This window comes from Mercenaria mercenaria, chromosome 4, assembly GCF_021730395.1.
Source record: "Mercenaria mercenaria strain notata chromosome 4, MADL_Memer_1, whole genome shotgun sequence".
NCBI lineage: Eukaryota > Metazoa > Mollusca > Bivalvia > Venerida > Veneridae > Mercenaria > Mercenaria mercenaria.
Window position 1 is genome coordinate 51,520,750 of NC_069364.1, and position 19,369 is coordinate 51,540,118.

General features: G+C 28.8%; 1 protein-coding gene across 1 annotated transcript in view; it reads left to right on the plus strand.

Annotated features, from left to right (window-relative positions):
- Window positions 1-19,369, plus strand: part of LOC123551683 (uncharacterized) — a 74,334-nt gene that overhangs the window by 36,621 nt on the left and 18,344 nt on the right. The window contains exon 7 of the mRNA XM_053541144.1: window positions 18,511-18,566. Coding sequence (XP_053397119.1) covers window positions 18,511-18,566 — 56 coding nt within the window. The remainder of the gene's footprint in view (window positions 1-18,510; window positions 18,567-19,369) is intronic.

Below are 19,369 nucleotides of genomic sequence, written 5' to 3' on the forward strand. Positions count from 1 at the left end.
TGTGCCTGTATAACCGAAAAAGAGGCCTAGAAATTGCCTTTGGACTAAAAATACATGATAAACATGATAGTATAGTCATTTTGACAGTTTATATTAGAATCGTATATATCTATGCGTAACTTTCATTTTCGATCGTATTCTTCTTTCTTAAAACATACCCTAATTTCCCTACCGAAACACAACCCTCAAAAAAAATACAATAAATAACTATTCTTTTTATAGGCGGTGCGAACTTTAAATTCAATTTTTGTTTTGCTGCCTGAAATGTAATAGATTATATAAATACACGTATTATTTTGGTATCAGTAATACGTAAGAACGTTTTCTAAAGTTCAGTTTTGACCATTTACCTGTCTGTGACCTTGAAATATCCTTGAAATGACTTTTGGATAATATAGTACCAAGCATATTTCTACAGTTAATCCATATATAAAGATTAGCATAGATGTTAAGTACTAACACACCTTGCCACCGGAGGTCACTTTTTAAAGATATATAGGCAGACTATATCAATTACGTCAAAAGCATAGAAATAATATTTTTTGATACTTTTATCAATTTTATTTACAAAATAAATAAACGCATTGAAACAATATTTAAACCAATTTAGGTGATTATATGAAAAAGTACGAGTGCACAGCGGCAGAGTTTATTTTTTGAATGTACTCATTTGACCTCATTATCTTGTCATGAGAACCCCTAGAAGGCGACAACCCCTTTAATATTTCATGTTTGGTTCAGAACACATATTTTATTCAGATATTGGCAGACAGACTATAATTTAAGCAAGAAAAATTGTATGATAAAGTTCACCTATATTTTTTAACAATAATTGCTTTTAGGTAAAACTAAAGATCATAACTGTCTAGTTCCAATACAAGGTACAAGCAGTCTGATGGGGGAAGCAAATATCTGTTGTCTGGTCTCTCTTGTATTCAGCTTAATATGATACTAGAGATATCACGTTTGCGAGCGCAGCTAGCAGAAAATTTCTTTTAAAATGCTCTGAGGTCTGAATTCTAGGTCTGAAAAATTAATGTTTGTCGCTTTTATGTTGGTGCTTTGGGTGCACCCCTGAATCAGTATACACAGTTTTATATGATCATATGTAAGTATGTATGTGTATGTATGTATGTATGTTTAGGGTGTAGGGGTTGTTGTTTTTTTTTGTTGTTTTTTTTCAAAGCTGGTGATGAGGCAGGGTGGGGGATACTATGGGACGGTAATCTCGTCCTGCAAAAGTTTGGTAATTTAAACGCTAAATTCTGCATTCTGCTGAGTTTTAAGAGAAAGAAATTTCTATCATAAACTGGTTTGACCAGTATTTTGCATTTTATTATGTGAAGAAATGTTTGTACTTAGTAGTATAGTAATTGTTTGTTTTAGGCCAATCTGACCCACCTGACCCCTTCCCCCTCTTTTAAAAAATTCAACACCGACCAATTCAAATTTAAAAAATCCAAAACCAACCAGTCTTAAAATACTAACCTGGTACCCTGAAAATCTTTGATGGACGTAAGGTTGAAGGATCAATCTGGCCTTATTTAACTATAGTCCCTTTGGGAGGGATGACTAATACCAACAATCAAAAACCACAGGTTTTAAACCCAATAAAAAGTTTAATACATATGAAAATGATGAGTTTACAAAATAAAATTATTGTTTAAAAGAAAAAAAATTTACTGATAATATAAATCCTCATTATGTTATAACAAAAAACGGGAGAAAATGATAATGGCTACCCGTTCGTCTTTTGGAAGAATGAAATCAAAGTTTGTTAAAAATACTATGGGCAGCAGGTAATTTGACATCCATAAAACAAAGTTACTTTTTTACCTAAAAAAGGTTTAACACTTCCAGGATATAACTATTGTGGGCCAGGAAATCATTTAGATAATGGACCTCCTATCAACGAACTAGACGCAGTATGTATGGACCATGACTTTTGCTATGACAACAGTGTAAAAAAAGTACATGTGACAAACAAATGCTTTCCAACTTAAATAACACTAGATCAAAAACATTTGGGGAAAAGATTGCAAAACATTTAGTTGTGAAACCTATAATTAAAACGAAATACAAACTTGGGCTGGGTCAAAAGTCAAAAAACGGGAAAAGGGGGTAGACTATACCCCCGGAATCAATGCAGAGCTGGTAACTCTGAGCTACCGCTGGAGTGATAAATTAGCAGAAGAATTACACAAACCAATTAAAAGAAAATTTAGGAGTGATTGTTAATGATATTGATGATACTTGGTCAGCTGATTTAGTTGACATGCAAGCTTTTTCAAAATATAATAAAGGAGTAAAGTACTTGTTAACCGTTTTTGATATATTCAGTAAATATGCTTGGGTTATTCCATTAAAGAATAAAACCGGAGAATATGTTACTGAAGCATTTGAAAAAATAATTATAAAAGGTAGAATTCAGGGACGAAAGTCCCCGAAGACTGCAAGGATTCCACAAAATTTATGGGTAGATGAAGGAAAAGAATTTTATAATAAAAAGTTTGAATCATTTTTGAATAAAAATAAAATTAACATGTATCATACATTTAATGAAGGAAAGGCCGTAGTAATCGAAAGATTTAATAGAAATTTAAAAAGAATAATGTGGAAATATTTTACAGCAAATAATACTTATACTTATTTAGATTATTTGCAGGATATGGTTGATAAATATAACAAAACAAAACACTCTAGTATCAAAATGACACCAACCAAAGCCAGTAAAAACTTAAATAAAGGTACTGTTTACTTTAACTTATATGGTAATTTAAAGATACCAAAGAGTAAAGCAAAATTTAAAATTGGTGATCGTGTTCGCTTAAGCAAACTGAAAAGACATTTTGAAAAAGGATATACACCAAACTGGACAGAGGAGATATTTATAATTCATGGAATTAATAATACAAATCCCAGAACATACACTATAAAAGATTTAAATGATGAAATAATTCAGGGTTCATTTTATGAACAAGAACTTTTACCTACTAGACAAGAAGTTTTTAGAATAGAAAAAGTTATCAGACGAGACTATAAGAAAAAACAAGCTTAAGTAAAATGGAAAGGTTACAACGAAAAATTTAATAGTTGGGTACCATTTAGCGAATTGGAAGAAATTTAATTTAAAAAAATATATTATATAAATGAGTCATAAAAATCTAATTTCTAATAATGGAATAGAAACAATAGATCAATTAATTATTCACCTAACTAAACTAGCTGCTGCTTACAGAAAAAGTTATAAATTTTGTGGAAGAGTAAATACAGGATTACAGATTACAGCAGGTATCTTTGGTTGTTCAGCTGCATTAGCACTTGTTCCAGCTATTCCTATATTTGTAGCAGTTGCTGGTGCTGTTCCATCAATAATTACTATATTTATAAATAGACTAAAAGTTGGCGACAAGAAATTTATTTTAAAAGCACATCATCACAAAATAACAACTAATAACAAAAGCACGGATTGCAGCTTTAGCTGTTCGTAACCCCAATGATCCTGGAAAAGAAGAAAAGAAAAAAGTTATTCAAGATATTTTTACAATACTGTTAGAAATGCAGAAAGAAAACAACTATTCAATGCCCTTTGAAACATATATGAAGGAATTTAAACTTAACGGATATAAAAGTAAAAAAGAAGAAGAGTTATATTAACTTTAACTTTAATTAAAGATTTTTTCTAAAATATTTTTATATAAATGAGAAAAATTATATCAGTCGAAGGTAATATTGCATCAGGAAAAAAGTACGTTTTTAGGTATTATTAAAGAATATATTTCCCAATTTAATATAATTCCAGAACCAATTCATGAATGGCAAAATGTTATGAACCCAAGCGGAAATTCATATAACCTTTTTGAACTTGCTGCTCAAGAACCTCTAAAATATTCATTTCCTTTTCAATTAGCAACTTTAAACAGCCACATAAAAATGTTAAATTCTGCTAAAAAATTTGATGGTGTTTCTTCTCTTGAACGATGTTATTTAACTAACAACAACGTTTTTACAAAACAATATCATGACAACGGTGTTATAAATGACCCCGAGTGGGCAGTATACAATCTTTTCTTAATTGATCATGTTATTAAAATACATGGAAAAAACCCAATTGATGCTTTTATTTATGTTAAAACCGATCCTAAAATATGTTTTCAAAGACTTCAAAAAAGAAACAGAACTGAAGAAAACAGAGTTGGTTTAGATTATTTAGAAAAACTACACAAATTACACGAAGAATGGTTAAACAGAATATCTCAAGAAGGTATTAAAATTTTAACAGTTGATAACAATTTAGAAAAAATCTTATTCAAAAGATATAGATAATATTACCTATTTTTTAAATGTTCTTTAGATGTGTTTTTTAAAGATTTTTTTCTATAAGTATATTATATATAGATGGTTAATAGAAAGGTAGATAGAATGATTATACCAAAATTATCTAGCACTTTAGGAGAAATAATGAATCCAGACAAAAATTCTTATAAAAAAGTTCTTAAAAGAAGAAATGTTATTAAATCAAAACTTAATCAAATAGTTAGCAATGAATATAAAAATCATGTCATTGATAAATTACAAAATGTTATAGATCCTTATCTATTAGAAAGGAATTTATTTGAATGGGAATGTGGTTGTCTATTAACTGAAGAAGAAAATACCGAAAGGTTATGTGATTGTCCCAGACCAAATAATTATCGAAACAATCCTAAATATGTTATTGTAACCGATTGTGATACTAATGAAGAAAAAACATATAAAAGCACTTACAAAGCATCCAAAGAATTTAGTATTAATGCTGGGTTAATAAAAATGTGTTGTGAAGGGATAAACCGAGTAAAATGTGGAATATCAAAAACTAATGGAAAAAGATATAAATTTAAATATTTTATTTCTTCTTAAACTTTATAGAGATCCACAAAACAATATTATAAGAAATTTGAAATTAAAATTGAATTTAGACAAGATCCAAAGAATCAATTATATTTAACTATAAACGACTCATTTGGTATTCTTAAATCCGAACTTAAAACTTTAAAAGGTATAAAAATAAACGTTTCTTTTAAAAATAACTTTTGTAAAAAAAAGTGCAACAGATACAATATATAAATCAGCTTATTTTCAATCAAAGGCTTTAGAAATTATTAATACAAATGAAATAAAAAAAACTTTACATCAAGCCTTTGATGAAATAATAAATAGAATTGGCAACTGGATTTCAGAAGGAAGTGGTTGGAGAACAGAGTCAGTTGATGCTCATTATATAAATAGATATAAGTATAGTCCATTGGCTGCTTCAAGTTATTTAGAGTTACCAAAACCGTTACAACATCCAATGAAAGGATTGATAAATATAAAGAATGATGATAATGAATGTTTTAGATGGTGTCATTTAGCTTATAAATTTCCTGTAACAAAACATTCTGAAAGAGTTTCAAATTATAAAAAAAACATATAAACGATCTTAATTATAAAGGAATAAAGTTTCCTGTTACATTAAATCAGATACCTAAAATAGAAGTTTTAAATGATATTTCATTTAATATATTTGGTTATGAAGAACCTACTGGAATTTATCCATTGTTCATATCAAAATATCAATACGAAGAACACTGCGATATGTTATTAATTAATAATAACAAAATAACACAGCGACAACATTATGTTTGGATAAAAGACTTTAATAGATTAATGAATAACAAAACAAAAAATACAAACAAGAAACATTTTTGTAGATCTTGCCTGCAACACTTTACCCAAGAAAGAATATTAAAAGAACATGTTGAAAATTGTTTAGCTATCAATGGTGTTCAAGGTGTTAAAATGCCACCAGAAGGTAGTAAAGTAGAATTTAAAAACTACCACAAACAATTAGAAGTACCCTTTGTTATCTATGCTGATTTTGAAGCAATAACTAAAAAAGTTTCAAGTACCCAACCAAACCCAGAATCTTCATTTACCGAAGAATATCAAAAACATATAGATTGTGGTTATGGTTACAAAGTTGTTTGTTGTTATGACGACAAATATACTAAACCAACACAGGTTTACAGAGGACCCAACGCGGTTTATAAATTTATAGAAAAAAATGCTCGAGGAAGAGGAATATTGTAAAGAAATATTTAAAGAGCACTTTAACAAAGAATTAAGAATGTCTAAAAAAGACGAAATTGTATTTAAAAAGCAGAAATCTTGCCACATCTGTGGAAAAGAATATAAGAAAAATGAAACACCAGTAAGAGATGAAAAACAAAGTTTTCCAAACGGACCAAAGGTCCGGGATCACTGTCATATAACTGGAAAATTCAGAGGAAGTGCTCATTCAGAGTGCAATATTAATTTTAGATTAACACATAAAATTCCTGTTATTTTTCATAATTTAAGAGGTTATGATTCCCACTTTATTATGCAACAAATAGGGAAATTCAAAAAAGAAATTAACGTCATTCCAAACAATATGGAAAAATACATGGCGTTTATGATTTCCAACTTAGTTTTCATTGACTCATTTCAATTTATGTCGCAGTCATTGGATAATTTATCAAAAAATAGCCCAGAATTTAAATATCTTCTGGAAGAATTTCCTAAAAATAAACTTAATTTATTAAAAACAAAAGGTGTTTATCCATATGATTACATGGATTCATTCAAAAAATTCAAAGAAACTAAATTACCATCAAAAGAAGAATTTTATTCAGTGTTAAATGAAACTAATATTTCTGATAATGAATACGAACATGCTAAAAATATCTGGAAAAAAATTAAAATAAAAACAATTGGAGATTACCATGATCTCAACCTAAAAACTGACGTACTGCTTCTAGCAGACGTATTTGAAAATTTTAGAAGGTTGTGTTTATCATATTATAAATTAAGATCCGTGCCATTATTTTAGTAGTCCCTGGGTTAGCCTTGGGATGCAATTCTTAAATGAGCCGGAATTCATTAGATTTATATAACTGATATCGATTTGTATTTATTTATATTGAAAAGGGTCCCTTAGAGGTGGAATAAGCTAAATTTTCGAACAGAAATACAAAGTACAAATAAAAAATATAAGAAAAATTTATAAATCCCAAAGAAAAAAGTAAATACATTTATGAACCTGACGCCAATAAACCTTTACGGTTGGGCATGTACGCGAACCTTTACCCTCTGGAAACTTTAAATTCATATCCAAAAACAATAAATGCAGAAATTTAATTTACAAAAGTAAAACTAATTTTATACTGAATGTGATTTGGATTTATTCCCAAAGAATTACTAATTCTGTTTCACAGCGATATCCTTTAAGCTCCAGAAAAAATTAAATACCAATGAATGTTATCTAATTACAGTAAAAAATATAAAGAAACATTTGAAATAGGAAAAAGCAATGTAAAGAATTGGTTCCGACTTGAAGAAAAAGACGAATTATGTAGTTCATTTATAGAAATCTTGAACTTGTATACAACAACTCGGTTTAAAAAGTAACCAAAATACATAGACGAATTAACTTTTGGCTGAAAGTCCCTGGATAAAAGAATATATTACTTTAATACTCAGAAAAGATCTGAGCAAAAAATTCATTTGAAAAAGACTTTTTAAGTTGATGAACACTCTGTATCGGTAAGACTATGGAAAATCTGCGCAAGAGGTTAATATTAAGCTGACCCAAGATGAAAATAATTTATTGAAGTATAAGCAAAACCTTCAATTGTAGTTCAACGATGTTTTAACAAGATTTTATTTGGTATTCATAGAATAAAAGAAAGTTTATTATTAATAGACCTTGTTCACGTCGGAATGTGCATTCTAGACTTATCAAAAATATTTAATGTAATGATTTCCATATAATTTACATTTAAAGAAAAGTAATGGAGATTCACAAAGTTTATTATTTTACTGACACAGACTCATTTGTGTTATGAAATTAAAAACTAAAGATGCTATAAAGATTTATAAAGCTAAAGAATTAATTGATAATATGATTACGAAAGTAATTCAAAATTTTGCTTCGGTAATAATAAAAAAAGTAATAGAAATTTAAAAGATGAAGCTGCCGGCATACCAATAGTTGAGTTTGTGGGGGGGGTTGGGGATTACGGAGTAAATTGTATTCAAATATTTATGAGTTGATTTCATGTGAGCATAAAGCTCAGATAATATTAAAAAATGAAAGGAATTAAAAAGAGTGTTGTTAAGAAGACATAGTTCATAAAGATTAACAAAGACACTTGTTAACTAACACAAGTATGCAATAAAATTAAAAGTTATAAGATCGAAAAAAAACAATGTTTCTAGTTATGTTATAATATAAAACATCCTTATCATGTTATGATGATAAAAGATATACCTCGAGGACGGGGTTACTAGCCTTGTGCTTATACATAAAATTTAAAGATTTTATACATCTTTTCACACTTTAGAAAGAAACATAGTTTCTTATTTTTAGGACATTTTTACGATGCAATTTTCACACTTAGAAAGAACATAGTTTCTTATTTTTAGGCATCTTTTACGATGTAATTTTTTTCACACTTTAGAAAGAACATAGTTTTTTATTTTTAGTGACATCTTTTACGATGTAATTTTTTCTTTGGGACACACTTCCTAATTTTTAGCTCCGGTTTAGAGAAACATAAGTTTCTGTTTTTATGATTGTTTTAGAGAAACAAAAGTTTCTACTTAAATAATAGAACCATAAATTGGTTAATTGAATATTTTTAACGTTCAAATAATTAATATAAATAACATCATTCATGTTAAATTTATTACATAATTAATAGAAATAGATCATTTTTACTGTTATTTTTAACATCATAACTTTGCAGAAGTATATATTCTTTGTTTTTTTAGTTGTAATTTTACCTTCTCCATTAACTAATTTAATTGCATCAACAAGAATAATTAAAATACAATTAAAATTAATTGTTACATTTGTATTACCATTTTGAACTAAAACCAGGACTAGACATTTACAGTTTTCCAGGAAATAATCCACTATCATTACTCGGTATAACATGTTTCAGAACAATGGAGGTTTTTCTATTATTTGTCTTTCTATTTTACCTGCTTTTTCTTTTAATTATTGAATATTCCCATTATATTAATTAATCCAGTTAAATAACAAAATGCAGTAATTAAAAATTAAAGTTTAATTAAGTTTTTAATTCAAAAGTTTACTTCCTTATAATTTATATATTCCTCCAATATGGAAATTTTGCCATAACCATCCGTCATAATAACAAATGATACTTTCTGTAGATGATGAATCGCATAAGGTTGAAATAACAAACATTGTCCCTTTCTGTTAAATAAAATTTAATTTTTTCTGATACACACATATATTGTCGTAAAAATGCGAGCTTTTTAAAAAACTTGGTGTTATATTTACGACTCCACCGGAAATTTCCTGTAAAACCATCTTGGCCATCCAACCTAAAAAGAAAAATGTTATAATTTTGCATTTTTCCAACTGATCCCCCTGAGCGACGTTTAAATAAAACTGATATATATTACATAATTCCTGCCTTTTGGCTGAAAACACATTTTTTATAGCACATCCGGGACAAGCTCGTTTATTATTCTTGTTTATGTTTATAAATCTCTATAATCTACGATATTTCCAGATTTCAATTAAATGCCCTAAAATAGCCCGCACCACTAATTAATTATATTTTCATATAAGTGAATAATATCCAGACCCACCGTGGCGATCAAAATACTTTTTTCATTTTTATATATGAACGTCCTTGAAAGGAATCTGGTTCTCCTTCATTAAAACCACTGTTTATTCAAAAAGAAACACTTCACGTTTTACTTTTTCCATTCAGATTTTTTTTTTATATCCTGTAAATTTATTTTCATGTTCAAGAATTAACTTCAGCTAAATCAGCAACTCGTTTTGTGAAGCAACTTCCAAAGCAACAAATGTCACCAACACCTGTTGTTTCTAGCTAATGTGTTTCCTGTTTTAAGAAAAAAAAAAAAAAAAAACATTTTTACTTCTGAAATTTTTTTCTGTATTATTATAACTTGCTTGGGTATTAGCAGTAATTGATTCTCCTTGTTTACTGATATTCAACTACAGAGTCCCAGAACATTTATTATTTTTTATTTTATCATTAAACATCGTTGATATCTTTTTGTAATATTTCTGTAAGTGTACTTAATTCCGCGTACTTAAATTATGAAGTGTGTCAACATACTAATCAAGATTCCGGAGTTGTTTTCTCTAAATTATTTTAGTTGATCATTAATTTGTGTTAATTGCTTTCTCCTTGGTTTATACTGTTTTTTCAAACTACAAGGTCCAGTTCATATTTAGCATTAAATTCATTAATATCTTCTTGTAATTTTTTTGTAATATTACTTAAGTCTGCATACTTTAAATATGACGGTTATCAACAGTACTAATAATCCAAATTCGAATTTGTTTTTTAAAGTCAACTATTTTTAGAATTCAGCTCTTTTTTACAAGTTTATCTAATGTTGTGTCATGATCATCATCACTCATTGTGAAGATGCTTTTCCAATTCCAGATTATATTCTGCAAATTTATTTGAAAATGTATCGAGTAAAACTGTGTTTTTTTTTGTAAAGGCTAGTATTTAGTTTATTTATTTCTCTGTTCTGATTTCTAACTGATACATATTTTGTAAACTTTTTTCTGACTTCAATAATCTTGTCTTTTAGTTCTCATGTTTAATCATACTATCTTTTTTAAATTCTTGAATTGAGTGAAATAAAATGTTTAAATTGACTTCGAAATACTTCTTTTAAAATGTTTTCGTCTGATTCTCTCAAGTTCTTTAATAGAAATCAACCATAGCTTTCATTTCATTTTTCAATTTTATCTTGTAATTGAACCTATTAATAATGAATTATTTTTAAATCATTTGTTAATTCTTCAATATCTATTACTTTCTGTTTCTTATGTCTGTTTTATTAATTTTAAATATCTTCAAGATTATAATCATCTATTATCACCTTGAACTTTTATAAAACATAAATCGTCTCGAAACTTGCATCGTTGGGTTTAACTGGATATCCTAGGATTTAATAAGGTTATTACAGTCTACTGCCAAGGTCTGCTCGTTTGCAGCTCAGTTCAGTGTGTTATCAGGATTTGATGAAGTATGAGTGTCGAGTCCCTTATTTCTGGAAGATATATTCCAGTGATCTCATTTAAGTTTTTTGAATTGTTTTTTAGTAGCATAATCACTTAAATCATTATCAAATTAACTTACTTATACTGTCCAGGTTGAGTAATTTGTTTACATCATTAAAAACTCCCATCTATATATTACCAGTAAAGTTTTCTCTAAAAACTTCCTTGGTTTGTCAATATATAAGAAATCATATTTTTGATTTGTTGCATTAAGCAAAAGAGTTAGGGTTTAACATATTGTTCATTAACAATCATATCATTTTCTCGTTTACTTGGACTAACAAAAAACCAATATAAGGTGAACAGTTATTCCGAAATATCTTTTGTGGTTTAATAATAAGACGCTTAAATAAATAACACAACAGTTTTATGACGTCCTTGAATGAATATTTTGTTAATTCATTCTGAACCTTTTTATCTTCACATACAAAATCATCAAAGTACTTACTACTTTTTGTTTTTTCTGATTCAGATTCTCACAAGTTCCAATTTGGTTGGAATCGGGCCGAATATTCCCAAGTATTTCATTGGATCTACTTTAATTTTTTTTTTGCACTTTGGCTTAAGTGTTAATTAAATCCTGATATTTAGATTGTTCTAGGTTTTTAGCATACAAGTATATATTATCATAATATATAAGAGGTTTTCGAAGTATATCATTAGTGTATTTGTTTTTCCAGATCAGAAGATCCACATATTAACATTCTAAAAACAATGAACCGCAAAAAGGATAATGTTGTTTAAAGTTATATGATTTATTTACTTTTTTGATCATAATTTGAATTTCCATATATAATAAGATTACATTATCTTACATTATTTTACATTATCTTACCATAATTATAGAAATGCATATCAAAAACTTAATGAAATAAAAAAAGAAAAAACTAGTCGGGCAAAAGATGAGGGCTCTAAGAAGAAATAATGATAGAAAAAAAAAAACATTAAAAAAGCTACAAATCGAGATATGTACACTGAAATTTATAAGCCAATTAACTGAAGGAATAGAAATTCAAAAGAAAAAATAATCAGTCAGTTAAAAGCATAACCTGAATTAAAGAGCAAATAGCGTTCCTTTTCCAAAACGTCTATCAGAAGAACTGACCCGGGTATTACTAAAGGAAAACAAGAAGAGAATCCAGAAAACCACAGCTTTAAAAACGACTCCCTATTTTCATTCGTAGATTGGGAAGAAAAACTTGTGGGGTTCCAGGCTGAAGATGAAAATAAGAGATAAGAGAAGAATTATGTGAAGAGAAAAGATTGGAAATAGCTGCAAAACCACTACTCAACCAGAAATAATTAATGACGAGAAAAAGAGCTTAGAAATTTATCATAAGGAGCGAATAATGATTAAAAAAAACAATAATTCTAGCGAAAAAAATGGAAGATGATCTGTAACTTATTTTCTAAAGAAATCAATGCCGAATATGTTGGATCCAACTGAGAAGATGAAATGAAGAATCCATGAATAATTGGGTGTAAAAACCAAAAGAAAAGGAAAATACGCCGGGGGTGTATTTTAGTTTAGGTTTGTTGTTGTTTTTGGGGGGGGCCCTACAGAGATTTAATGCTTTTCTGGATATAGTTGTTTTAGAAGATATAAATATTACCAAACCGTCTAAATATGTTACTTTTCATAACTACAGATGAATCTATCCTGATAAAATAAATAAAAACAAATTTAAATTACAATAGATGACGTTGCTGTAAATATAACAAAAAATTAAATGGGAAAATAGTTAACAAATCAAATAAAAAAAAATCCAAATAAAAGAAGAAGAAAAGAAATAAAACATACCCAAGACGAATTAATAAAGTACAAAGAACCCGTTAAAATATATTTCTGGTATGTCTTCTACATATGGGAACAAGGGAAAAGATAATTCATAATTCATATAAAGTTTCACCAATGGACATTATGCGTAATTTAATTTTTAACTTAAATAAAATTATAGTCAAAACAAATTAATTGCTAAGGATAGAATAACTGGAAAAGAATAATTAACACTAAAGCAGATAATATTTTAATTGATTTGATTAATAAAAGATATAATAACTATAACAAAACATTCATTCATTCAAGAAAAACAATTAAAAGAATTAACAGAAAAATCAGATTGCCTATCAATAAAAATCTATGAAATTTAAAAAAGTAATTAGGGGACAGGGTTATACGTTTTCCATGTAATCCAGAAGAATTGGTTAATGACTTGGAGTTAATTTGTGGTTTCGATTGATGGCTGGAAATAATCCGAAGAAACTAAAAAATGAGGGTAATAGGGTAGTAGATCAATTATTAACAATGAATTCACTCTTACCAGAACAAACATTGAAAATGTTAATAAAAAATAGTTTTCTGAATTTACACTTTTATTTTAAAGATATGTTTATTAATAATTATATAAATGGAACAAAAAATTGTATTAAGTTTCTGAAACAGTTAGAGATAATAAAAATACCTCCAAGTGATTTTACAACAATCAGATTTAGGTCGTTCTTTAAATGTTAAATAAAAATAAAACTTATGCTGATTTGGTTTGGATAGTAATTACACTATTACTTATTCTTCTCGCATAATATATAGTGATGATATGATAAATAAATAATTCGTTATAATAAAGGTAAGATTGGAAAGATTTATATTTACAAGGTTCTTACAGTACACTGAAATTAATAATTACATAAGGAAACATTATAAGTAATTATATTATGAATTTGATAAATCGGACCATGCTCCAATAAGTTTGGAATTTGATTTAAGTTAGTTTTAAGATTTTGATTTCAATTAAAAAGATAATTTTATGTTGGATTTAAGAAATGTCAAATTTTTATACATTGTTGATTTGAGAAAAAAGCCATTGAGAAATACTGAATGGGAACAACAGCACCAAATATAACTAACTCTGTGGATACAATTTATATTCATGTGTGATCATATTGATAATTCACATTGTTGAAGGTAATTTTTCAGTGGATATTATCTATGCTTAAAGTACTGCAGATTTTACCAAAGTCTTATCCGTTACAAAAGAACCACAAAGAGTTGGATATTCGAAATTAATAAAAATATTATAAATTCTAATAAGAATAATATTACAGATATATTATTAAATCATTAATTTTAATGAGGTCGAAACAAGTTTTACATTATTATTAAAAGAAATTAAATTAAAATTTAGTTTTATAATAATGTGCAAGAAAGTTATGATAAAAAATAAAGGAATATTTTCTTTAGTTTTATCTCACACGGGAAAAGGAAATCATACACGGCCAGGTATCTTTTGAGACACTTTTATAAACGAAATTGTTTCAAGTGGAATTTGCAACTCAATTACACAGCTGGAAAAAAAGCTCTGAAACAGCAGGAAAGCGCGCTAGAAAGTGGAAACAAAAAAGGTTGGAATGGACTAGAAATTTAGCTGCTAATAAAAATTGTTGAAAAATTTTAAAAAGAAACCTGCTCCGCAGTTGGTAATTTAAATGCGAAGGAATAACAAGAAAAGAATAACAGCAAAAATAATAAGAAGGAGGATATAAATATGAGAATAAATAGAAAATTGTCAGGATCGGGGACGCGTAAAAACGTATTAACAGATTAATTTATAAAAAAATAAAATAATATAAAATATATACATGTTTAGAACAAAACAATATTGTGGAAGGTAACGAACTAACTCCTATTCAATTAGATACAGCTTTTGATATCTGTCTTGGGAAATAATTATAAGCAAACAAAAAAAACGGATATCACTTTACAATTATGATAGAAGCTCATATTTTGATTGGTTTAAAATGGCTATATTGAGTCAGTTTTAAAGTTAATAACCTAGTTGATGTGCTAATTATGCCGACGGAAGATCTAATTGCTTAATTAATAAATGGCAGCCTTCATTAATGATCATTTAGTGGTTAAACAAAATGGAAAATTGTATATTTATTGTAATAATTTTTATACTCAAAGTAATAAATGTAAAAAATATAGTTGAATATCTAATGATTATCAGAATCAACTGGAACAATGAAATTTATCTATTTAGATACTACTGCGTTGCCGAAAGTAGGGATGACCAAGCTGGATATAAAAAGTTTGCTCTAGAAAGTTATCAATCCAGGTTGTAATGAAGGTAAATGCTAAAATTCCACAAAATAAGTATTTCATTTTGCCAGGTTTAGAAACTAAAATTTTACCATCCAAGACAAATTCAAATAACACTGCAGCTGACAGAAGATGATGAATTAAATTTTTATAGAGCTAATGCTGCTGGATGTCAGGTAGAAGTAATTGTAACAAAAATTAATTCTATGGGTTCCACGTTTAATTTCTAATGAATTTGGGTTTAAATCTAATTTATGAAGATTACAAAAGCAAGATGGTCATATCCTTCGGAAATGATAACACAATCACTGATACACAACAGACGAACATAAACTTTTAGAAATGAACAGCTGTGTAACAAAACCACAACATGATATGTTTATTTACAACGACCTATAAACAATGCACAAAGACAGAAACCGCATTTATTAGATACATTTAAAGCTAATGCAGCAGAAGATGTTTGTACATTGAATTCTAGACGACTTGAAGTGGTAATGGTGTTTTTTATCCGAAACAGAATACACAAGTAATCAAGAATATAATTGATGTAATTAAATTATTAGATACACAAAATAATACGACTACTGGAAGTCTGCTAAATATAATTCAGACTTTAATAATTTATTGGATTTGTTCATTTACTTGGAATAAGACAAGGAAGTAACATAGAAGAATCCTAAACACATTACATTAACAGCTAAATTAAATGTTCATATCCGACTGCAAATGTCCGTGTTTATGCAATTGTAATGTATGAAGAACAGTTGAATAAATACTATTGAAATGGAAGCTTGTATATGTTATAAATAAAAAAAAATTAAAATAAAATTTAAAATTAAAATAAACTTAATAAAGTATATATGTCATCAAATTATATAAATATAAGGTTAACCTAACAATGGTCAAAAGAAAAAACTTAGCAACAAGCATATAAAATAAAACTACTTCCATATAATTTTAGATTAAAATAGAACCAACTGCATGCAACTTTCCTTAACTTTTTAACAAAAACACAAATTCATCAAATTAAAAAAGTCATTAGAATAATAAGGGGTTAGAAATTACATTTCAAAAAAACAAATGTCCAGTCAAGGTCAAAATGGTGGCTTATTTTAGGACTTAAGCATGGTTTGTTAGACAAACAATTCTTCCAATGGCATCACAAATAGCTCCAAAAATATTAGACCCTCTCTAGCAACGGGGCCCCTCTCTGGTAGCCAGTACGTAGTATAGAAACGATTAGCATGGGAGTGGTAAGATTTTGGTAGCTAATGATAAGAGGAATATGAAAACACCAAATCTTACACCTAATCAAACAAGGCAACTAGTAGGGTCTGGAGTGATTAAATTAACACAAAAACAGAGACAAAATGGCGGCTTTTTGGGTATGCTGGCTGCTAGTCTAGGAATACCTTTGATTACATCTTTGTTAAGTGGGAAAGGATTACAGATTGATTCCCAACGGAGGTCGTACAGACGAATTCCTATAGTAAAAAAAAAATAAAATTTATAAACAAACCAATTTCTAACTTTGAAATTGAACAATGGGTTAAAAAATTAAAAATTAAAAATTTTAGGGGTGTATTTAGTAGAAATAATTTACCAAAATCAAAGTCGAATAATGAATGCGGAATTATAAATTTGGACGACTCTGTTGGACCTGGAACACATTGGGATTGTTACTTAAATACTTTGTACTTTGATCAAACCAGAGGTTTTCGGAAAAGTATTTTGTACTTTGATAAAACCAGAGGTTTTCTGAAAAGTACTTTGTACTTTGATCCATTTGGACTTCCTCCGCCGAAGGAGGTAATTGAATATATACCCGGAGTTAAGTATAACAACATACAATATCAAGACAAAACAAGTACACTTTGTGGTTATTATTGTTTATTTTTCATTAAAATGTTACAAAACAAAGTACCGTTGTATGATTTACTGTATAAAATACTAAAAGTTAACAATCAAAGAGTAAATGAACAAACAATTATAAATTATTTTAATTAATAAGGACATTTTCTTCCGGTTTTTTCTGTTTAATTGTTGTTTTTGATTTGAGTGGACCTTGGTTTTCATTTTATCCCTTCAACCTTACGTCCATCAAAGATAGAAACTGTGTTTCTCTTAAAGACTGGCTGGTTTTTGATTTTTTAAATTTGAATTGGCCGGTGTTGAATTTTTTAAAAGAGGGGGAAGGGGTCAGGTGGGTCAGACTGGCCTAAAACAAACAATTACTATACTACTGTACTTAACTGATTTTTCATTATATTATAAAGAGTTAAGAATTATAGTTATGAATATTGCTATTTATCGTTTACTCCAGGTTTAAGTTATATAATGTCAATTAGCATTGGAAAAAATAGTTTTGAGTAGGAATTGCGAAACCCTTGTAGGGGGTGGTATTATAGATGATTGTGAATATTTCAAAAGCCAAATGCTTAATTCTAGTAAGGTTTCGCCCCCCCCCCCCCCCCCCACCCCCATGTGTGTGTGTGGGTTTGGGTTTAACGTCTTTTTCAACAATTTTTCAGTCATATAAACGACGGTGTCTACTTGTAGCAGTGAGCACAATGCCCAACTTTATAGTGCTGCCTCACTGGAATATCACGCCGTAGACACGTGGCATGATACCCCGCCCAGTCACATTATACTGACACCGGGCTGACCAGTCCTAGCACTATCCCCTTAATGCTGAGCGCCAAGCGAGGAAGCTGCCAGTACCATTTTTTACGTCTTTGGTATGACGCGGCCGGGGATCGAACCCACGTCCTCCCGCACTCGAAGCGGACGCTCTACCACTAGGCTACCGAGGCGGTTCCCCCACCCCCGTCCCCAAGCATGTGTACACAGTATACATTACTGTTCATATATTGAAATTATCAGTATATCGTATCATTACACCATACAGATTTTATACTTTCAAACCATTCTTGCACTCTTTTTTTTTCGCACTAATGGAAGTAACGAAAATATATATTTAAAACTCGGACCTGGAGACAGTATTGTTTTTCAGTGACTTGGGAGCCTAGAAGTTCTTTTAATATGTTGAAGCAGGATTTTTTTTCAAGCAAATCCAATGTCACATTTTTTTTTCAGAAAAATTCCCAGCCAACAGTTCCCCCTCCCCCAACCTTTCTTGTTGCATTTATGTAATGCAAATTAAATAAACTAAAATCACTTAATTGACTGAGGCTGAAACAGTTTTTATTTTGATACATTTACCGTGATACAAGTGATATTAGTTTTATACTCATTACAGAATGGAAAACGTTACCATCAGTTTGGACCAGTCGTATTGATACACTCGAAACAGTGGTAAATATTTAAACTCAATAAATAAATTGGTAGTTAGAAACATAAAATTGCAGGAACAACGGAAGGAAAACATCTCACACATATAATGTAATAAAATACATATATTTTTGTTTAAAATGCATTAGTAAAATCAGCCAGTTTCCACTTTAATGTGATGTGAAGATTCGCATTGTTTGATCAAATTTCTGCTAAACTATTTGACTTCCAGCCCGTCCACGATTAGCAATGGTGTTTCAGTTAGTTACCAAACTTTCTACAAAGGCATTGAGTACCTGCGTACATGGTTCGTTAAATTTGATTTATAGTACACGAGCATTTCTATGATTAACATATTGTGCCTTTGTTGCCATTGAGCATGTAGGGATTAACCTGGTGGGACTAATTTTTATTTACAAGGTCTGTAACGTTGGAACATTGGATTAAAGAGAATTCCTATAGTTTTTTTCCCTTTCATGGAATTTTTTCAAATTCACATATATGATAGAAAAATCTGTGCTGAAAACAATGAACAAATAAAAACAATGGCTCACCAGGCTTGTTTTGTGGAAAATTGCTTTGAACACACCCACTGTTGCTGAAACTGCCAGCGATTTTTCAACAAGTTTCTACTTTTTTATAAATATCAATCAAAATATACATCAAGACAGCACAATAAGGTTTATTCTTTTTACAGATTTTATTATATACTAATTTGATATCATAGTCATATTTGTAATACTATATCCTTACAATAATGTGTACAAATGAAAAAAATATCTTGTTTCATATTGCCTTTTGTGAAGTTTTTTCAATGAAAATACCCA